This window comes from Rhipicephalus microplus, chromosome 6 (genome assembly GCF_043290135.1).
Source record: "Rhipicephalus microplus isolate Deutch F79 chromosome 6, USDA_Rmic, whole genome shotgun sequence".
Taxonomy (NCBI): Eukaryota; Metazoa; Arthropoda; class Arachnida; order Ixodida; family Ixodidae; genus Rhipicephalus; species Rhipicephalus microplus.
Window position 1 is genome coordinate 65,770,235 of NC_134705.1, and position 23,528 is coordinate 65,793,762.

Genomic DNA, 23,528 nt, shown 5'->3' on the forward strand with positions numbered 1-23,528 from the left:
CCAATCAGCCCCTCATTTAGCCACGACGTTTCAGCGTTACGCCTATCTCAACGTGATGAACAGTGAAGTGGGTGATGCGTGATGGCATGCTCTAGCGTGCTACTCTACATAGGGAGGGAAAAAAGGAAGGAGAGAAATCACAGTGTATACACAGAGTGAATGATTATGAATGGGGCCAAGCATCTGTCCGTCCATCTGTCCTTGCGTTCATCCATACGTCCGTCCGTCTGTCCATGCATCCGATCGCGTTCGAGAATGCAGACGGCGCGCAGGTGACCCTGACTAGACGCGAGTGCAAAACTTTTCAACGCACCCGCCACTCTGCTTCGTCCATCCCCACCAACGATCCGCCACGTGTGGCGACTATCCAGGAGACTGAGAGAGGCACTCGTTCTCCGCGTATCCAGACACAGCCCGCGCAGCAGCCAATCGGATAGTACCGGTACAACGCCATCTAGAATATCCTCCCTCATCTGCATTTTGTATGTACTTCTATGAGACAGCGCCGGCTATTGTACTGTTCTTCTCTCGATTACACGTGACGCATAAAAAGGCTAGACTAAGAGGAGCTCCAACCCTAAACGACGATGGGTGACAATGGTGAGATACAGGGCTGAGTATATACGGTTCACTCAAAACGCGACTCGATGTAGACACCCAATTTAATGTTAACGATATTGTGTGCCGTCAAGTTTCAGACAGACGCCTGCACCAAGTATTGAAAAAGCCGGACCGGGATCCAAACATGCTACGACTTCGCCAGTTCGTAAGTACAGATTGGCCGCATAACAAGGTTGACGTCACCATCGAACTACGGGCTACTGGAGCTTCCGCGATGAGCTGCATACTATGATGGCCTTCCGTTCCGAAGTAGCCGCCTCATCCTTCCTGCCCGATTGCGTGGCGAGGAGTACCTCACAACGGTTGTCTTCATGCTGCGCACACAGGAGCAGGAAACAATGAAATCATGTGCTCGGGACGTAGTCTTCTGTCCAAGTGTCAACAGCGATATTGCAGTAGTAGCCCTTCGCTAACAAACCAGCCGAAAATACAAACCAAGAAAGGCTAGACTGCCACTGCTAAGTCATCAGATTCCAAATCTACTTAAGGGGTCTGTAGGAGCTATTCGCTATCATGACAGTTTTGAATATTTGGTTGTTGTCGATTTCTATTCTTCATTTTTGAAATCAGACCCGTGCCAGCGCCGTCAGCAAACCAGCTTATTTCAGCATTGAACATCTTTGCTACACACGTCTTCGCGCAGCGTGCCCCGCCGCGATGGTCTATAGGCTAAGGTACCCGGCTGCTGACCCGCAGGTCACGGGATCGAATCCTGGCTGCGGCGGCTGCAATTTCGGTGGAGGCGAAAACGCTGTAGGCCCGTATTCTCAGATTTGTGTGCACGTTAAAGAACCCCAGGTAGTCGAAATTTCGGAGCCCTCCACTATTGCGTCTCTCGTAATCATATGGTGGTTTTGGGACGTTAAGCCCTACATATCAAATCAATCATATATAAACACGTAGTGAAACTAACTCGTTTACTTTACTTGTAGTCGTCACACTAAAGAAAAAAGGAATAGAAAACAATTTAGCGAGAGTAGTGCTCGCCCGCTACAGCTGGCTGGCTCCGAAAGTGTGTCGTGACTACGGTTCTTCTCTTTTTGCCTTATTTGTATCACGCGGTCAGGGAACGGAGCAAATCACTTGACCTGGGACTGAAAGCAGGCGTCCGAGCTGGCCTGCGCCTCCATTGGTCGACCGTGGCCCACATCCGGCGGAAGTCGTCTGTTCTCGACGGCTGTCTATTGGTTCGCCCGTTTCGGTAATCTCCCCTTTCCTTAGCGACTCCCGTGTCGTCTGCTAATCGATGTGAAGCGCTCCCCGTTGGCTCAATAGGTTGGGCGTAGCGGCTCCTTTTCAAAGGCGGGTTTGTTAGAACGCGAGAATGACTCAACCACAGCATTCGCTCTGCTCTCTCGCTCTCTTCTCGGTCTGTCTCTCCACATCCGAGAGGCAGCGGACTATTGTGTCGGCAGTAGAAAATATCGAACCTATGCTTCCGCCTGGCTACTGTAGTCAATACACAGAGCCGTTGGACTCAGTGAAACGCAATGTGCTGTGCCGGCTCTCATGTCTGACTAAACTGGGATAACACTCTTGTTGGCCTCGTCTGTTCCGCGCAGTAAGTGAGCTTGTGTTGTTGGTTGGAGTGGTTACCAAACTCAACAGCGTGCATCCGCAGTTCTCAGGTTCGACGAAAAATGCCTTCCTTTGATGACCATACTGTTTAAACTGACCCCGACCGCAGTCTTGCCCTTAAAGAACTTTTAGCACGCCAGTTTGTGGGACTGCAAAAACTTCTTGACGATTTGTGAAAAAGTACGTCTCAATAGAAAAATACTGTGCAATTGGAAATTAAGCACGAACCAGTGGTACTTTAGCAACCTCTGGAAAGCAAAAACTCGGCCAGCTTTTGTTTTAGAGTTGCCTTTCTACTACTTAGCTACAGAGAATCATGTATCAACAGAAACGTGCCATTGACTTGCGGCTTCAAAGACGATACTACAATGACTCCTAAATGCATGAAATAATTTTTCCCAGAATTACGCATATTCTGAAGAATCTTCAGTTTTTAGCACCCCAGCTCTCAAGAACATAGGCAAGTGAAAGCTCGACTATATACCGCTGAATTGTGCTAAGATGCCGCGATCTTGAAGAATATACCGAGCGTCGAAGATCATAGTCCTAAGTGGTGGCTTTCCCGACCGTGTGTGTGTGTTTTGATATTACGTGCTCCGGAACACCTTCTTGCTTTAAACGTTTTTGTTGAACATCTGTGTGCTTTTGTGCGACGGAACAACAAGTTTTCTTGCTACCGTTCGCGCGCGGTCCTCTTTCGCAAAACTCTTGACTTGGAAATGTCGAGGAGAATCAACGACACACTGACGCCTCCCCTCTGGTGGTCATTTCCGGAAGTAGCGGCAAATCGTGGAAGCTCTCAAAGGTGAGCAGGAATGATTTTTTTCTGCTATATCAACCAATTGAATGTCAATGAAAAATGGACCCTCGTTTACCATTGTATCGGGTCTAGTCATCCAAGCCACCGTATGGATTTAACAGGCCTGTTATTTGTGTTTCACTTCTCAAGACCACAATGAAGATTATTATTTTAAACAAGGCTATCTTTAACCTCATTTTTAGTGTTCAATGGTAACACTAATTAATGCATCTACGACCCTCGCCTTGACATTCATAGACTATACAGCCTAAAACATTGCATCATCACACGAACATGCATTGTTATCGTTCAAAAGATGGCATCGGTTCTTTTTAAGCGAGTCGAAGGGTGTCTGAGCAGCTAGCCCGGCATATATAAAATGTTTGAGCAGTGCAACCTAAGTCTTTCGATGGTGCCTGTATACCACTATCGTCTCTTCGGAGAGCGGCTGGTATTCGCCCTAACTTCATTTGGATTTACTAGAGGTAAGCGCCACAAATCTGTAAGAAAAGAATAACGCACAGAAAAGAGCGGTGACTTGCAGCGATATTTGCAGAAGCTTCTGTGGCAACTTTCATACAAGGTGCAGGATCCACGCTCACTGCACGGCAACATGTGTGTTATTATATAGAAAAATATTAACTTGTGAAAGAATACTCTTAACAGATAGGTGATGTCAGAGTTTGCTGATGCAACGGTTCGCGGCCTTGATTAAAATGCTGCTATAGGCACCGTTCAGTCGAGTTTTCTATTCTGACAGCAGCGCCAAAACACCCAGCCTAGTGGATAAAAAAAAAAAAACCTTGAGACGGCCTCAATGAAGATGGCACGCGACGCGAGCGTTTCGCGCGTTGCATCTGTCGGCGGATTGTGGCCAGAAAACATTGGGGACACGCGCACGCGTCCATTTTCTGCGTGCCCCTAACGGCGAATGTCAAAGACTTTGAGACGGGACAGTCTGAGCAATGAAGCTCCATCTAGTCAGTGTGCGGTAGCTATAGCCACCGTTCAGTCGAGTTTTCCCGTCTGACTGCAGCGCCAGAGTACATAGCCTAGCGGATAAAAAAAAAGAGAAGAAAGCTTGAGACGGCCTCGGCGAAAATGGAAAGCGACGCGAGCGTCACGCCTACAGCTGTCGGCGGATTGTGCCCGGGATACATTCAGGACGCGAGCACGCGCTTCTTTTCTACGCGCCCCTAACGGCGAATGTCATAAACTTTGAGACGGGGCCGTGTCAGCAACACAGCACCCTGTGGTCAGTGTGCAGTGCCTATAGGCACCGTTCACTCACAAGAGGGAGAGCTGCGTTGCTGGCACTAGCATAGCCAAAGTTCGCTGACGTTAAGCGTTAGGGCCATGCAGAAAACAGACGCGCGCTTACGCCCCCGTGCTTCTCTGCTGGAATCCACGCGCTTACGCGGGCAGGGAGACTCGTGCATCGCGTTCCATTTTGACTAACCTCATCCTATTATTGAGTTTTTTTTCCAACTAGACATTGCATTCTCGCGCTGCAGTCACACTGGAAAACTCGACTGCACGGTGCCTATGACAATTCCTTTCTGCATTCTTCGTTCCTTGAAATACCATGTCTCGTAGAAAACAAGGTAGCATTTATGGTCCTTGCGACGTACTATCGGCATGGAGCGCGTGGCACAAGCCTTATCAATGGCATAGTGCGCGCCATCCACCAGTCATCGACACAGACAGGTTCGCACATCCGGTGTGGCAGCACTGCACAATCCCCCCATAGTACAATAATTCTGCTTGTGTTCCAGGTATGGTATTTGAAAGGAACCAAATAAAAAATACAAAGGTTAAACTACTGCAGCCGAAGGCGAATATTGTAGCACTGTTCGCCATCATGGAGTCAATCATCACTGAATGTCTGGCGAATTTTATTTATAGTAGCCAATGTTCAGTTCATAACGCTGGCAATTTCACGTTGTTTCACTTTGTGGCGGTAAAGCGAAACAAATTGCGTGCTCTCTTCCGAAGAAACACTCAGCATTTTCAGTTAAAATAAAGCCTATTCGGGTCGCTCTCTGAAAGATGGGTGTAGGTGAAGCAGCGCTGGCGAACGAGATACGACAGTCGTTTGAAAATCATCCGCAAACCGATCATATTTCTCTTTTTGTTTTATCGTTCCAAGACACCGATTGCACTTCGACGCTGAAGTAAAAGTAAGGAATTGCGAATGATACGATCAAAAGCGCTTGGCCCGCCCACGATGGCCACCATTACAACCGTACGAGAAGTAGAGCAGAAACAGGAGATAACGCATTGTAGGGGGATCGCGTAGTGCTGCCGAACCGGATGTGCACGCCTGTCAATGATGATGACTGGACGGCCAACACTGTACTGTTTCTAATGCTTGAAACACGCGCTCCGCTGTTCGCGTTTCATTTGATGCCGATAGTACACTAATGTTGTTTAATTGCCTATTGTTTACGCTCTATTCATTTTACGCTGTTTTTCTTTCTTCATTTCTTGCTCTATACCTGCGATATTGTGCATGAAGCGATTCTTCAAAACTAAAGTTCTGGAAGTCCCTGGCCAGGCGCAAAGAGGTCACTAATCGAAGAGCTATTGTACTCCCGTAAGCGTGCATTCTAGTAGCTTCCAGTCAACGCGACGTACACTTTTATCGTCAAACTATGCACGCGAGGCCACCTGCACCAGCATTAAAAGGCTTAGCGCTTGTTCGCTGTGCCGCTCCGTCTGTACGCTTGCTGACAAAAGAGCATATGCCCCCCCCCCCCTTTTTTTTCCGATTTATGCGACACTCCAAAATAATACCGTGCGCTGACAACGCCTTCTTCCAGAGGCACGTAAACGGTTCTCATTTCGTTAATTCAGTCCCTTCTATGCCAATGTGACGCGCCGGGGCACCACGCCACAGATTTTTGCGCCCACGCCACCAGTGCCCCCATCTGGAACATTAACAGTGCTCAAGGCCTTACGTATATCACACTGGCCACAGAACCCTCCAAAAATGCACGTGCCATATGAGTGTGCAAATACACCCAGAATCACCAACTAAGCAAACACTGACACCAGGGTTACTGTGACGCCATATATTCAACGATGACGCATGGGTTGCTGTGGTTTCTTACATACAAGCCGGCCTGATTGGTTGCCGATTGACAAACTGATAAACTCGATGATGCGTGAATGAAGCATAAGAAACCCCATTGCAACAGCAATGCACTTTGCAAAGACACAGAAACACACGCACAAATAGGAAGACAACAGTTGACGGTACATAACGCCGTCGTAGGAAAAAATTGATTGGTTCATATGTGGAGTTTAACGTCCCAAAACCACCATATGATTATGAGAGACGCCGTAGTGGAGGGCTCCGGAAATTTCAACCACCTGGGGTTCTTTAACGTGCACCCAAATCTGAGCAAACGGGCCTACAACATTTCCGCCTCCATCGAAAATGCAGCCGCCACAGCCGGAATTTGATCCCGCGATCTGCGGGTCAGCAGCCGAGTACCTTAGCCACTATACCACCGCGGCGGGACGCCGTGGAAAAAGAACAGAAAGACAGGGCATACATGAAGATTTTGTACCAGTTCCAAGCATAGCCTTTGAATCTGCAATAGGAGTACGGCAAAAAAAATAACAAATCGCACATCAGCACAATTGTTTGAAGAGCACCAGGGTGAGTGGCATGTAAAGGGTGCAGGAAAGTTAATTTTACCAGGACTTTTTTTAAGCTCGAAGCTTGCAGTCTTTGATCCTAGCACGAGATTATTCTCAAAGTTTTGTGTAAAAATGTGACCTAAAATCCGATTAAAAATGTTTAGCTACTGCTACAAATTTTATCAAGGAATGAGCAGGGTGCGCAGCGAGTTTCGATAACGTTGTATTGGGAAGAGACGAAGCATGCGTCTTGTAATTGTTCTAACGCAGATGGAAGGTAGTTTCAGTTTACCAATGTATTTTATCATAGACACTGTTGCAGAATATTCTCTTGGAGCGGGCCAGACTATCGAGGAAAACGAAGTGGAGATAGGACGCGCTAGGAATGGACAGCTTGGTCTCTATGTAGAATAAACGAGTCATCTCCGTCTAACGTCTGCGGACCGGTTATTTTGTTACATTTGGTGCCGAAACCCAGGATCCGCTCCTTCGGAGACTTCCCTGCGCGTCACGACCATGGCGACCGCTGACAATCGTCGGAAAAAGCGCGGCTCGATCAGAGCTGGTGTCGCCCGAGCCCTAGCCATGTTATCGGACCTGCTGCAGCAACCAGATCCAGACGCCTCCCAGATTACCAGCCACATGTATTTCCTGAAGGATAAAGAAGCAGCACTTTCGAGGCTCGACGAAGTCATTCTGGCGACAACGGATGCAGAAAACCTGGATCATGAAGTGGAAACAGCAGACGAGTACAACGCAAAGATTCTTTACACCGTGTTACGAGCTAAGCCCTGGCTACAGGAACGTGAGAAGGCAGCCACAGGGCAGTCACGAGCCACTGTACCCGGGCCAAGCAACCTAGAACTTCCAAGCTCCGGCAAAGCAGCACGGCTGGTGAGAGCGCACCGTCCGCTTGCGGTTCAACGGCCCAAGCTCCAGATACCAACTTTTGATTGTAGTCTTTGTGGGTGGCAGTCCTTTTGGGTTCATTTCGACGCAACAGTACATAAGAGTACGGAGCTACCACGCATCGAAAAGTTAAAAAACCTCCTCACTTACTTAACTGGGAGCGCCAAGCGAGCTGTCGAAGACAACAGTTTAGCAGAGCGAAATTACGAACTTGCAATCAAGACCCTCACGGATTGCTTTGGACACTAGGATCTTTTTGTAAATGAGCATGTTGATAATCTCCTTGCACTGAGCCCAGTGAAAAGCTCTTCAGACGTCCGAAGGCTTCGTCTGCTGCACGATAGTGTGCAGTTCCACGTTAGTGCCTTGGAAGGCCTCGGAGTCGCGCCCGACCAGTACACAGTGGTCTTAAACCGTGTCCTAATGTGATGTCTGCCGGAGGATCTTACCACTATGTAAAGACAGAAATCTAAAGAATCGAACTGTGCCTCCAGCATCGCCGAAACGCCTGAAAACCGAACGCGGCTAGCCAAGGATTTACTAACGTTTCTCCGCATTCAAGTAGAAATCCAGGAGGAGGGCTGGTTGAAGTCTCGTCATGTGTCGCAAGACGAAACCAGAACCCACATTTCTGAAGAAACGCATGGCACAGAAATGATACCGTCAGCGTCCGCCCTAATGGGGTCGACCTTGCCTGTTTGACTGGCGTGCCCATTCTGCCACAGCAAGGATCACATGATTGCTGCTTGCAATGCCAACCTATCGTCTCAAAAGAAGCGGGCAAGGCTGAAGTACTATGATTGTTGTTCCCGCTGCGGAACACGGAACCACATCGCTAGAATGTGCAGGAAGTCGTTCAATCTTAGATGAGGTACCCACCAGCGACGCCACCTGACAATCCTCTGCGAGTTATCACGCCCAGCCAAAAATCCGCACCCCAGCGCAGGATCCCTAGCATTTTCTCAACCACCCCCATTATCCATGCCAACGGTCACTACCACCCAGAGTCACGTTGAGCCCAATCCCGTATTGATACAGACAGGTCGAAATTGGGCAGTCTGGAGACCACCGACTCCTCGTGCGGGTACTGCTGGACAGCGGCAGTCAGCGCACCTACAATCCTGCAGACCTGGCAAGGATGCTTCAGTGCTCCGTCGTGCGAAAAGAGGAACTCTCTCTTGTCACTTGTGGAGAATCCAAGTCACGACGGCGACTCTGCACCGAGCGTGTCAGCGTGCGGCTTCGAAGTTAGTTCGACGATTCAACGATTACCTTAGAAGCGTTGACGATTCCTGAAATTTGCTCTGTCATTAGCCCACCACTAGACTCCAACATTTCGCACCTACTTCTTGAATGGGAGTACAACGTAGCTGACCACTCGTACGTGGCAACCAGACGAGATCAGTGTCATCGTAGGATCCGACGCTTATTCGAAAGTCACCACCTTCAATCGACCGCGTAACTGAGACGCTAGCAGCAATAGAGACAATGTTTGACTGGATGGTACAGGGACCCTTGTCGTCTGACAGAATCCAGCGCCCGTCTAGCACACTGTTCTCCTTGAGCCGCAATCCTTCTGCAACGCACACAGACATATCTTCGATGTGGCATTTTGGTGCCACCAGGAGCGATAAAGTGTCTTCACGAACCTCAAACAAGCACCACAATCTATCTGTATGGGAGCAAGGTGTTTCGATCTCAGGAAAGAAGTGCCATCAGCCTGACTACGCGGTTGCTGGGGGCAGAAACTTGAAAGACGCGGAGCCACCGAACGAGCACGTCGATGCTCGTCAATGCCGTGTGCGTCGACGTCGTCAGTGCCACCGTGTCCATGCTGACGCCGTACTTGAACAACTCGTCTCAGACCAGTCACCTTTTGGGCAACTACGACGACAGGCATCACGTCTTCGTAATTCTGCATGCCCAGCACGTCAGCCTAACGCACGTCAAGAACACCCTCCATCCATCAGCATCGGTTCCAGAGACAGCAAGGGGTGCGACAACCACGAATCGACGGCCGTAGTGCATAGGCACTCTCGGTAGCAAAGCAAGTGCATTTCAACACGAACTGCGTTCTCGGTGGGTACGATTCTCCTTGGCCCCCCTGGGATGATGTTGAATAATAATGTGGATCAGAACAACATGGAGTGGTCCAGACTTCAACGAAGTGTGCGAGTCATCTTGGCCCCCCTGGGAGGATGTTGCAAATATTGTAGAGGACGAGGAGCGACATTATCATCATCGGGAATTAGAGAAGTTCATTTGCAATAAAGAAGATGTCGACGGGTGGGTTTCGCCATGAGCACGGCGGCTCGTCCTTTTCTCTACAGACACAACAATTCACAAGCTAGAATACACTGCAAAATTTGTCTATAATTTTAAGGCTAAGTCTGAGATGGTGCTGTGAGTTACATGTCATGTTGTGATATGTGCATGTGAGTCCTTTGCAGCCTGCGAATAGCTGCTGGAATATATTGGTTTAGCAATAACAGCTCCATGTAGTCTAGTCTTCGCGCATGTGTCAGTATTGCTAGGAGACGTTTAGCTTGAAGAAGGTTTTCTGTGTGTGTGTGTGTGTTTGTGTGTGTGTGTGTGTGTGTGTGTTTGTGTGTTTGTGTGTGTGTGTGTGTGCGCGCGCGCGCGCGCGTGTGTGTGTGTGTGTGTGTGTGTGTGTGTGTGTGTGTGTGTGTGTGTGTGTGTGTGTGTGTGTGTGTGTGTATCCCGGCTGCGACGGCTGCATTTCCGATGGAGGCAGAAATGTTGTAGGCCCGTGTGCTCAGATTTGGGTGCACGGTGAAGAACCTCAGGTGGTCAAAATTTCCGGAGCCCTCCACTACGGCGTCTCTCATAATCATATGGTGGTTTTAGGACGTTAAACCCCACAAATCAATCAATCAAATTAATCAAATCATGTGTGTGTGTGTTGATTGATTGATTGATATGTGGGGTTTAACGTCCCAAAATCACTATATGATTATGAGAGACACCGTACTGGAGGGCTCCGGAAATTTCGACCACCTGGGGTTCTTTAACGTGCACCCAAATCTGAGCACAGGGGCCTACAACATTTCCGCCTCCATTGGAAATGCAGCCGCCGCAGCCGGGATTTTAACCCACGACCTGCGGGTCAGCAGCCGAGTACCTTAGCCACTAGACCACCGTGGCGGGGCGCGCGCGCGCGCGCGTGTGTGTGTGTGAGTGTATGTGTGTGTGTGAGTGTGTTTGTGTGTGTGTGTGAGTGTGTGTGTGTGTGTGAGTGTGTGTGTGAGTGTGTGTGAGTGTGTGTGTGTGTGTGAGTGTGTGTGTGAGTGTGTGAGTGTGTGTGTGTGTGAGTGTGTGTGTGTGTGTGTGTGAGTGTGTGTGTGTGTGTGTGAGTGTGTGTGTCTGAGTGTGTGTGTGTGTGTGTGTGTGTGTGTGTGTGTGTGTGTGTGTGTGTGTGTGTGTGTGTGTGTGTGTGTGTGTGTGTGTGTGTGTGTGTGTGTGTGAGACAGTGCGTTCAACGTCATTCGCATTTGCGAAAGCGTCGTCAATAACCTATTAGTGCACAGGCAGGATACTTTACCAAGTACACTTCAATTTTTTGGGACCAGAGAATTGACCAAGCAGCATTTCGATCTTTATAGCTCGTATATTTTACGATAGTGGGCGCTACAAGAGACCCCTTTAACGAACAATGTCGCTTGTGTCTCTTTCGGTGTTTACCCGTGTACGTTGATGTAATTCATCCATTCATGCTTAGTAGGCGGCCAGAAGGGGAGCCATTCGAATCTACGATAAATTAGCAACAATTTCTGGAAGTGTTTACAACAGTTGAATAGCTAGGAATTCAGGCGCGACGCTTCTCGATTGCCACGATGAATGAAAGGTGTATACTTCAGACACCTTCTCTGACAATTTGCAAAGCGTAGTTGAATAATGTAGGACGTTCCAATGCCGTACGTCTAAGACCTGCAGTAGAGTAAACGGCACGGTCTGCATGGGAGGCGCTGGGAAAAGGAAGCTAGGTCTCTTTTGTCGATGCCTACGCTCTCACTGACAGCAACGCGTACACAGACGAATGCCGATGGGCGAGATACGAAAGAATCGACGTGTTATTGTAAATAATTCCAAGACTATCCTAACACCTTTCAGGACTATTCTGTCGTTCAATTAGAATCCGGAGCACGAGACGTTCGAGAACAAGGTGTCGCCTTTCGAGGAAGCACGTTTGTGCACGTTCACGCACGTGAAAAAATCACGTCATTGACATTTCGGCCGTTGCGATAACAGAACACTGCAATTGTTGGTTCGCTTCATCGCTTATACAATAATAAACTGATGCTTTAGATGGACGTGGCAAACATACAAGATGACATTAGAGTCGCAAGGTTCTTCACAATCTCGCACACAAGAATGAAAGAAAAACAATTTACATACTTATTGCAAACTAGAAAAAAACGGGGTCATACGTGAGGCTAATTCTGTGCACATGAAAAACAGAAAATTAACCTCTACAGCTAGAACGCTGAAGTAAAGGCCGTATATGATTTCGGTTATTCAGTTCGAAGATTTCTGTGAAATATTGTGTTGCGGTTAAGCAAATCAGATGATAAAAGTTGTGAAGAAAAACAGTGTCTCAGCCCCGTTAGCTTTAATTTGATTGATATGTGGCATTTGACGTCCCTTTTTCACCGCAAATGTTTGCTCTTTTGGTGAGAACAAAGTTGTTTGATTGATTTACATTGATATTGATTGAAAACTACTATATGATTATGAGAGACGCCATAGTGGAGGGCTCCGGAAATTTCGGGGACCCGGGGTTGTTTAACGTGCCGCGAAATCTGAGCACACGGGCCTACAGCATTTTCGCCTCCATCGAAAGTGCAGCCGTCGCAGCCGGGGTTCCATTCCGCGACGTGCGGGTCAGCAGCCGAGCACCTTAGCCACTAACCACCGCGCCACGGCTCCCGTTACTGTTGCACTTGACGAATAACTGTTGACGTTTTCCTGCCATATCGACGAGATCATACAACATGGGGCTTCCCTTTGCACGATATTTATATTTCGCGACGAAAAACGATGGATTATCCGAAATCATTGTTTCCCTGGAAAACGCTAGATTAGGCGAAATTATTGTTTTCCTGTCAATGCTGAACGTTTTTCGCGTACATGATCCGCCAGGAAATAGTCCTATGCAGCTTCATTGCAAAAATTACCTCCTGTCCTCGTGAATTTCACTGGCTGTTTTCAACAACACTCCGTTTTTCCGCGTCCGCCTAAGCAGAGTGCTAAACGCTTTCATAGCGGAATTACACACGTCATGGTTGGCTGCCCATTGCGTCTGGAGTATGCGTAACGCTGTTGCTATAGGGACACGCAGCACGGAGGCGTGCCCGAGCAAAAAGGGCAACAGCAAGGCAATAAGCTGATATAACAAAACGTTCAATGCACACTCAAGCGTGACAACTGTACCAGGCGTGCAGGAGAAGGCGACGCAACTTTCTTGTGAAGACAAACATCACCTGGACCTCTCAATATACCAAATTGTGTCACGGAAAAATGCACCTTGTGTTTTTTCTTCTTTTTTATTCAGGGGGGGTAGGGGCAAATATTATGCCTTTTCACCTTTTTGCCGGTCACCCAGGCAACCCGTGTTGTTTTAAACACATTAGTGGACCGAGAAAATAATTTTAGAAGGAAGAAGACAGAAGTTTCGAAGTTTGTATGACTGCAGAAACTAAGCGATTTCGGTGGTGAAACTCTGCTTACACGATGGAGTCCTTGACGTCACTTTGACACTTACGATACACAGTTTAATTTGTAGGCATTTTCGTAGTCAGTTCAAATATTTGCAGGTTCCGGCCATACCTAAATAATACCTAACTTTCAAGCTCTCGAAGCGTTACGTAAAAAGATATTGCATTACATCATTCACGATGCGATGTGAATGCACACGACAAAGACATCGAATAAATGCCCTGAGAAACTGCTGTGTTTACCCATTTCAACTAGACTGTGACTCGAAAGACAAACATACGACAACAGATTGCCCTTCTATTCTGTAACCTTGACCTTCATAGTAGATCAATTTGCTATTGAGCGTTCACTGGCTGTTTGCACTTTCCTTTGCCGATGATATCTTAACGCTATACTTTAGTTTACAAAAAGATTGAATAGGCATTGTGCAGATTCATCAACGTGACACGTCCCTGTTGACAGAGAAGGCACAGTTGGAAGGCAATCTGACCACCGTTGCTACGTGGTCGTAGTGCGCCAGAATATAAAGTCCCCCTCCCCCCCCAAAAAAAAAACACCGAAAGCGCTTGAAGCAATGTCCACGTGGAGGGAATGATTCACGAGACATCGACCATGGTGGGACGCGCCTGCGAGTTGGTCATACGCATCACATCTCGTGACACGCCACGCTCATTCGGCGCATGTTATGATGGCTCATGTTCTCTAATAGTGCAGTCAAAGTATTGCGCATCGCACTGTACGGCGTTCACGTTTTCATATTGCGCGAATTGTGCCACTGCAATTATCCAGTCATTATGGTGGCCGGCTGTGGACCTGAATGACGTCTGTTAAATCAGACCGTTTCCTGTGAAGACGAACGTCTGTTCAATCTGAGAAACTGCCAGCAAGTATGCAGTACTCCAACATAGAGCGCCAGGTGTGAAAACTTAAGCAACCGTCACTTCAGAGCTCCTTTGTTAACGTGAATGCGTTCAGAACTGCTGCGAACACGTGAAAAACTGCCTGTGTTTCTTCATCAATTGAATTTTCAATCTTGTAGAACACCAGCAAATCAACCATGAATCTGAAGACCTTTAGTACAATTCTGGATATACAGACCACCTTCACGTTCGACGAGCGTGGAACAAAGATAGAACCGCAGAAACTCCGTGAAAGCTGACGTATTAGTGCCACGCGAATTCTGAAACCGAACTGTGCCGTGTTCGTCGATGCTCTCGCTTCCAGCTTGACATATAAGATCCTGAGGCAGAGAGTTTTATAGATCCTTGACATCCGCCGAGAACGCTTCAAACCACCAGTTTCCAAGATTCCCCAAGAACAAGTCTACTTCAATTGGTCTTCTAACGAGCAACAAGTCATTTATGATTAAACCAGACAAGGACCGCTGAAGGTACACACCTAACGAATGCTTCCAAGTGTCCCTCTCGCCCGTTTTAGATAAGCGCGCGCAAGGCGGTACGTGCGCAACGGCTAGCGCGCTACGTACGTTAGAGCTAAGGCTGCTTCCTACAGTAATAATTTATCCTACGCGACAATGGACACACGGACGGCGCCTAAACGTCAACGCTTTCTTCTTGGAGTGCGCAACTACCATGCCAGGTATGTTTTGAGGCGCCGATGACCACTAAAAGACCTTTCCGAGATGGCTGCTGACGCTGGCATTGTGAAAATTAGGATGAGAAGTTTGACCACTTGATCTATAAGATCACGTAAAATGGGTGATTCCACCCACGCTCATTCGTTTGGATATGGTGTGCACGTTACACGGTTAGTGATCTCCTTCAACAGATGGTAGCATCAGAAGATGCGCGTAAAACCAGTCAAGGTCAAAATTTGAAGCATGAACGCCTAATTTCTGCTTAAATTTCGTGCGTAATGGCGGCCTTCCTGTCAATGATGTGTTCAGTATTTCTTTGAGCCTCTCCTGTGTTTCAAAGCCGCTTTGCGTACACCTCTTCTGCCCCTCGTTCATTATTGCGTAAAAAATCATGTCGAAGTTTTTCGTCTGACGTAAGTTGGGCCGCGGGTGCCGCATCGCCAATTCCCTCGAAAATGCGAGAAAGCTTACTCATTATCTGTGCCGGTTCGGACATTTCATTAGGCAATCCCCGGATGCGGTATTCAGTCTCTTTGAATATCATATCGAAATATTCCTGCGTACAGAGGTCTAAGCAGGGTCGTCTCCATTTAGGCAGCCTTTTTTGCACCTGCTGCACCGTACTGCGGGCTTTGTAGTGCTCTTGCTTGCACGGTCCAAGCATCTGGATTGCAGCGTTAAGAAAGGACACTGTGCCAAACGTTTTCATGCGCTTGGAAAAACCAATCAAACCGGCTCGCCTGCTGTCAACGACAACACCTGTTTTTCCTAAAATGCCTTCCAAGGTCAATACAAATGCTCACAATTTTCCTGGAAACGCGAAAATGACATCACCTTTACTGCCCAGCGTGTCGGCCCGCTTAACCTTCTGGTTTGAATTTCATAAAATAACAAGAGTCGAGCACGATTTCCACGTGAATGCCTTTGCTCGTGGCTGACTCTAAGATGGCATTTGACACATCCTTCATCTTTATCAGCACCTCACACATTGTGTCGAAATTTCGACATACTCCCTGGAGAGTGAGATGCAAAGCATGGGTACTTAAGTAAATGAAGGCGCTTTTTTATTTTATTTATTTATTTATTTATTTGTACCATCAAGGCCTACAGGCATTTCAGAGGGGAGTGGGTTACAAGGTTATACAAAAAACTAAAAAGCAGCAACAAAAGTAGTAAGCAGATTAGTACAAACATACATGGGCCCTAATCATACAATGTTAGCTAGTGCTGCACGAAACTGATGGTTGTCTTCGATTGCGGCGGTCAGTCCGGGAAGGCGGTTCCAATCTTGTGACGTCCGAGGAATAAATGACTGAAAGAAGGCATTGGTGTTGCATGGTATTGTTCCTACTTTGTGCCGGTGATCCATACGAGAAGAAATATATGAAGGAGGAGTAATTAACTCACTGAATAGGGGCGAATTATGGTAGTAAATTTTGTGAAAGAGACAGAGGCGAGAGTGTTTGCGGCGCGAAGTTAGAGTGGGTAATTGAAGCAAGTTTTTCATGGACGTGACACTTGCCGCACGAGTGAAATTACCGAGAATGAAACGTGCTGCGTTGTTCTGCACGAGCTCAAGTGATGTCACCAGATAGTCATGGCTCGGGTCCCAAATGGATGATGCATATTCGAGTTTAGAACGAACCAATGATTTATACAAAAGAGTTTTTAAAGAGGTAGGTGCAGAAAAGAAGTTGCGGCGAAGGTAGCCAAGCAGGCGATTAGCATTATTAATAACGGTATTAATATGAAGCGACCAGGTAAGATCAGTTGTTATGTGAATTCCCAGGTATCGGTACGACGTCACAGGTTCAAGAAGTGTGTTGTTAAGGTAATAGGAACCCGTCGAAAGGGCTGTTCTTGAAATGCGTAAGACTTTGCATTTAGTTGTATTAAGTTCCATTAACCATTGCTCACACCAGTTAGAAATTGCATTAATGTCCGATTGCAGTGCCGTAACGTCGTTGTCGTTGTTAATTTCTCGAAAAATAACACAGTCATCTGCAAACAAGTGAATATTAGAGAGAACACAGCTAGGTAGGTCATTAATGTATATCAAAAACAAAAGTGGTCCCAAGACAGAGCCCTGGGGAACGCCGGAATGAACAGAACTGGGTGAAGAGTCATAGTTATTGGCTGTGACGAACTGGAAACGATTAGAAAGGAAATACTCAATCCATGCAAACAACTTAGGATCTAGATTTAACTTGCTTAGTTTGTAAAGGAGTAGTTTGTGAGACACTTTGTCAAAAGCCTTGGAGAAGTCGAGGAAGATACAATCAGCGGATGAACGGCGATCTAAAATTAAGTGTAGCTTGTGGGTTAATGAAAGCAATTGGGTCTCGCACGAGAACTTCTTTCGAAAACCATGTTGCGCGGGTGAGAAGAAAGAGTTAAATTCAAGAAATTTGACCAGATGGGAAAAAATTACATGTTCGAGAATTTTGCATGGAATGCTTGTTAGTGATATGGGTCGGAAATTGTTAGGCGTATGTTTGTTACCGGACTTATGGAGTGGCACCACCTTCCCGACTTCCCAATCCGCCGGCAGGATGCTTGTGTCGAGGATCTGCTAGAATATTTTGCACAAAATAATAGAGGAATACACAACAGTACTTTTTAAGAACTTCGTATTAATAAGGTCAACACCGGGGCTCGATGAGGGTTTCAGTGACTGGATTATTTTACTTACACCACCTGGGTCAGGAACAATGGGGTCCATGGAGAAATAATTACAGTTCTGAAGTTCAGGTATTGAGGGGTTAGAAGAAACAACAAAGTTCTGGCAAAAAACTGCATTGAGTAGGGAAGAACATTCGCTACTGGGTATAATGGAACCATCTGGCCCAGTTAATGTAATACTATTCGTTTTAGAAGGAGTGATCACACGCCAAAATTTTTTAGGGTCGTTAATAAGCATAGAAGGAAGGGTGCGCTGAAGAAAGTGTGATTTGGCAAGTTTTACTGCTGCAATGTATGCTTTGTTGGCGGTTGTGTATGCGTTCCATCGGTAATCACTCGGGGATTTTTTAGCCAGACGATAGCAGCGCTTTTTTCGATTAGACAGCCTGTTTAACTGCTTGTTGTACCAAGGCGCCTCCGGGTTAGAATTTATTGTGCGCAGAGGGATGTATTTATCAGTTAGTTCGTGAACTTTATTTTTAAATAGGTTCCAGTTTTCTTGAACGGTACGCGTATCAAAATGCAACAAGAAAATGTCCAGAAAGCAAGCTAGTTCGTTGTTAATAGTTTCAAAGTCTGCTCTTGAGTAGTCGCGAATTTGCTTAGTTGAGGTCGTAGCCTTGCTTAGTGGAACGTTTATATTAAATGAAAGGAGCGAGTGGTCGCTCAGACCGGGTAAGTATGAAATCGGGGAAGCAAAATTAGCGTGCGTAGTTAATATCAAATCTAGTATGTTCGCGGTCTCTTGCGTGGTTCTAGTCGGTTCAGAAACGAGCTGGGAAAAAGAAATGTTGTTCCTTGCGCAGTTTCCTTTTTGCACGTCATGCATGCAGCCAGACATGTTAGCCGCACCGTAAAACAGTGCCTACGAAGATCTTGCATGGTAAGCGTCAGCATCAGCAATACATTTTTAATACGTTGCTGCTGTAGAGTCTGGTAGGCTGTACACACCAATGAAAAACTCCTCCACAGGCAACGAATCTGGTTTCACAGTAGGAACAAAAAGAGAACTCTGTTCGGTTCCTGTGAAGTGAGTAGTCGAATCAAGAGTGGTTGAAGAAACGGCGATATTTTGATTTATTCAACAATGCCTCGTTGTACCTTACGTGCTTCTATCTCTAAGATTTTATTTTGCATAGATAAACCTAGCCAATGGTCTCGAAGCTTCAGGCATAATGTAGCTGAGGAACATACTTTGCTCTTTCTTCTAGCAACGAAATAAGGTTCCATCATCCGCATTATAACCAATTATGCTATAACCACTCACAACAACTGATAGAGATTTCCGGGCATTTTTCTGCTCTGATGTTATATGCTCAACAAATTGCAACATGAAGGGGTTGTTTCGTTGCCTTACGATAAATATTTTTGTTGATCTGCGGTGGGAGGCACACTTCTCAAGTGATCGGAGCTCCTCGAGCGCTTTCTTCCAACTACGAAACCATCTTGTTGAAGATGTCATTTCCTGGCTTTAGGTAGACCGACCTTTGGCTCTATTGACTGCAGTTATGCTGTAAAAGCAAAGTACACAGTCACGCTTTTTGGTCGTAATGTAGCCAGTTAAATGAGTTAAACCGGTCGGACTGGCAGCTTCGGCCATTATTGAACCTGCAGAGACATCGCGTCTGAGCTGGTCGATGTTGCTGAACAAAACAGAACATGTCGGCGTCCATTAGGATTCAATGGCCCGACCGATGCATCACTTTCGCAGACTGCGATAAAGCCGTGACAGGTGTAACAAAGTTTATCTAACCGTCAAGCACTTAAGACACGGTAATGACATTTTTGTAAGGGCCTTAGTGAACTACAAAAGCCACAAAACGTCGAAATCGGAAAAAGTAGATGTCGACGTTTTCGATTTCCACGTTTCAAATTTCGACATTTTGTGGCTTTTGTAGTTCACTAAGTATGTACCAACTTACACAACAGCAACCCTTCTCAATTGTAAGAGCCTGTTCATGCATGAGCGTGAATGACACTTCACCATAATTTTTGTAGAATCAACAGCATATGTATATAAAAATGCCTGTATTCGACGCAGTACTACTGTCCCTTCGTCCATAAAACGCCAAGCCTCTACGGCAGATATAAAACCTAAGTATCTGTGAACAAAGGTGGCGCTTCGGTCGAAGTTGGGCTATAGTCAGTATTGGGGAGCGAGCGTTGTCAGTTACATGTGCCACATGGGTAAAGCCAATTCTGCGTCAATATAGTTCCTCTAAAGCGACTGCAGAGTGATACATAATCGATACACATTGCACTCAATAACACTTATTCGTAAAAAGGAGCGGTGCCTGTACATACCCAATATTGCACATTATTCTGTGGCTGCATGAAACAAATGTTCATCCACGCGTGTTGCTTGGGATGATAGAAAACGCACCAGTCCATGGTGACCGCATGTTAACAGTTCAACCAGTGCATAAATTACTAGTAACAGCATAACATGAAAGCACTGTAGTTTTTATTCAACGTTATAACGGTAGAGCGCAAGAAACACTGAGTTTTCACGGGTGAACTTCACAGTGTGATTGTGCCAGCTTCTTGAACATTACACTGTCCGGCTAACTTGAAATTAACTGCATTTTTTTTAATCTGAAGATGCATTGCGCGAAGTCCTCTTTTACATACGATTTTCTGACTTCCTACGGAAAAAGCTATATGAAGTGTAGAAAAACCATCGACCTCGTAAGGGCCTCATCGAGGGAGTAAGAGAGAGAGAGAGAGAGAACTCTTTATTGAAATGCAGAGAATCTAGCCGGCATGTAAAATTCGCTGACTTGCTACTCTGCGTGGAGAACGGGATTGAGGATTCAAAGTACAAATAAGAGGGAGAGAAAGAAAGACAGATTGTGAATATATATGATAGAATAAAAATAAATAAAGGAAAAGGCCACTTATTTGACCATAGAATGAGGACGTGCGTTAATAGTTTTTTCGTAGTGTCAAGCGACAGCTACAGCTTGTCTAGCTGACCAATGCTGTCCAAGTACGAAAATAAAAGTTTCACGGCACACCTTTGTAAAGTGGGGCAGGCTAACGGTCCCAATACACAGTCAAGGAAGAAAGTTCTCTCGGTTATAGAATGCATGCAATGTTCATAAAGCGCACGCTCCTCAGCATACGCTCTACACTCAAACAATATATGTTCCACAGATTCGATGGAGCCACAGTTGTTGCAATACGGACTCGCTGACTAACCGAAGCGGTACCGTAGGCTATTAACATCGCACTGTTTAGACATAGACGATGGTATAGCGCTTCCAGATGGCGAAGAATTTTGACTGAGAGTCTTGTTCTCAGATAGGGGTCGATTGAGTGAACGAAGGCATAATGATATGTCGGAAGGTTCCAGCGTCTCTTATTTTCTCCAATCGCAATTGTTTTGGCCACCTGGGTTGCATCTAATTTAGTGAAATAAGTTCGTCTGTAATTGTGGTGTCGAAGACCTTTGCGTGCGGCTTCATGTGCTTTTTTGTTGGCGGAAATTCCACAATGAGCCGGTATCCACTAAAATGTGATACAGTTCACTCCGGTCACAGCCAGGTGATGTAGATGTGCTATGTCGAACGAAATGGGGTGACAATTCATTTTCTTTAGGAGGTTGAACAATATCTGTAGTGCTCCTTTGGAGTCGGTGAAAATTACCCATCGGTCCGGCATTTGGTGCAAGATGTAGAGGACAGCTTGTTTGATGCCATGAAGTTCTGATGCTGTCGAGGATGTCTTCCGTTGCAGTCGACAGGATAGCATTTGTCTTGTAGAAGAGGTATACAGTCCATAAGCGGAAGTCTCCTGAGTGGTTGTGGCGTCGGTACAAATGTGCGAGTGCTGAGCATAGTTCTTGGCTACGGTGATGAGAGTACTCTGCATCAGCGCTGCCTGTGACATTCGTCTCTTTGCCCCATTGATGCCAGGTACAGCTTTTTTTATAGAGCTGACGTTACTTTCTTCGCGTTGCATAGCAGCTTACCCTTTCATGGTTCATTATTCCACGAAATAAGGCTCAGCGCAAGTTTATTAGAATTCAAACGAGCAAGGCACACTCTTGATAGTTTTTTAGGTATGAGGCAAAATATTACCGACACAGCCACAGTATATTAACCTAGAAGCTTCAGGCCACTTTCTCTGCAAAGCTTTCAACGCTGCAATAAGAGTGAGCTGCTGTGCTCGAGAAAGACCATCCATTTTGTACACACTGCTTGCTAGCCACTTTTAAAAGCTGTCTTCATTTCAAATTTTCATTTCTATCGAAAAACCGTAGCAGCTGACCCCCTGTTTGGATGATTCTTCGTTGTGTTCTTGCATGGCGGGCACAATCTTCTTAAAGCTCGAAGTGTATTGTGCTCACACACGTCTTGAATTTTCTTAGCTGATGTTTTGGCCCACATAACCGAGAAATAATTGCTAAGAAAACTCATGCACATTTCAAGTTGTCAATGTAGCTGGCCAACCCATATTATACCTTCAAGCTTCTGAGATTTTGTTTCCCGAACTCGTGTGATAAATAGGGAGGAACAAGCCTCTCCCCATTAATATGAGCGCAAAGGCAATCAAAAACCACGGCCCCGTCAATCATGACAGCGTTCCCACCAACATTTATGAAGGTAACATCTTCGAACATCGGCTCTATATTCTAGCATTGAAACTCTGAGAACTGTTAGTGTGCAAGGAGTCAGCTGCTTCCTCTAAAGGCAACTCTGAATCGGAGGAAACTCCAGCAACTTCCACACCGATTTTTTTCGTGCGTGCGCACGGGTGGAGAACGAGAGGGGAAAGGAAGAGGCATGCGCACGGGTGGGGAAAGGAAGAGACGCCCATTTCCTAAATTATCTAATGGGGAGAGGTAGTGCCTATTAAGCCCCATCGCTTTAATGATTCGGACCTTTTACCACATTTTGCGAAGTGTTTTATGCCTACGTGGGTTTTTTGACGATGGGGGCGAATGAGCCCTCACATTGCATACAAATAACTGTTCATTTGCCACCTTTACCTTCATGAGTCGGGACGGAACAATGGCATGCCTTTGTGAAAAGCACGTGATCACTCATTTTCATTTGGGAATCTAATGGAGATGGTTTTTTTTTATTATGGACTCAAAAGGAAGATGGGGGCAGCGTGGTGATAAACCTTGGCCCCTCCATACCCCCCTAATGTAAAAATTCCGCGCTCGCAGAAACACAAAAGCAACTTTAAAGAACACCATATACTCTCTCGAAACGAGCATAATTGTTCATTACCGTGTTTCTTTTGTTTTATGTTAACGCCACGGTGTACATGTATTTAGACACTGGCGATATGTTCACTATTTTATGTTACGGGAACATTTACCTAAGTGATGCATGTACTACTACCTGTGGCCAGAGAATCCCTAGGAGGACAATATTGTTTGCATTGTCGAGACCTTATGTTTAAGTGTCGTGATGTTATTGAAGCTTGTGTATTATAGATTCTGCATTATTTCATGTTCCACTATTAATTACTGCGGTGACGCTGTTTTAGATGCATTTTAAATGCGAAGCATTTCTTAGCGAACTTCGGCGACTTTGAGCGTATCTATCTATCTATCTATCTATCTATCTATATATCTATCTATCTATCTATCTATCTATCTATCTATCTATCTATCTATCTATCTATCTATCTATCTATCTATCTATCTATCTATCTATCTATCTATCTATCTATCTATCTATCTGTCTGTCTGTCTGTCTGTCTGTCTGTCTGTCTGTCTGTCTGTCTATCTATTTATCTATGATGCGCTCGCGGCCGTTTCACTTGCCTCACATATGCCAAATTCGGTATTACGTGACGCCACTGGATGACAAAGGTATGTGACTGGCGGAAACATGATAATCATGAGATGCGTGTTATGTGAGCATATGAATACATGCCGCAGTCAAGGCGCCAGTACATTTCGATGTGACGCGGTGTGCGCGCGCCGGCATTCATATCGTT

The 23,528-nt window shown here is 46.1% G+C and overlaps 1 protein-coding gene across 1 annotated transcript in view; it reads left to right on the forward strand.

Moving 5' to 3' along the window:
• The first annotated feature begins 510 nt into the window (after window positions 1–510).
• LOC119167622 (cyclin-dependent kinase-like 4) overlaps window positions 511–23,528 on the forward strand; it is a 153,567-nt gene continuing 130,549 nt past the window's right edge. The window contains exon 1 of the mRNA XM_075866025.1: window positions 511–3,004. Within this exon, the coding sequence (XP_075722140.1) occupies window positions 2,919–3,004 (86 nt within the window). The 5' untranslated portion in view covers window positions 511–2,918. The remainder of the gene's footprint in view (window positions 3,005–23,528) is intronic.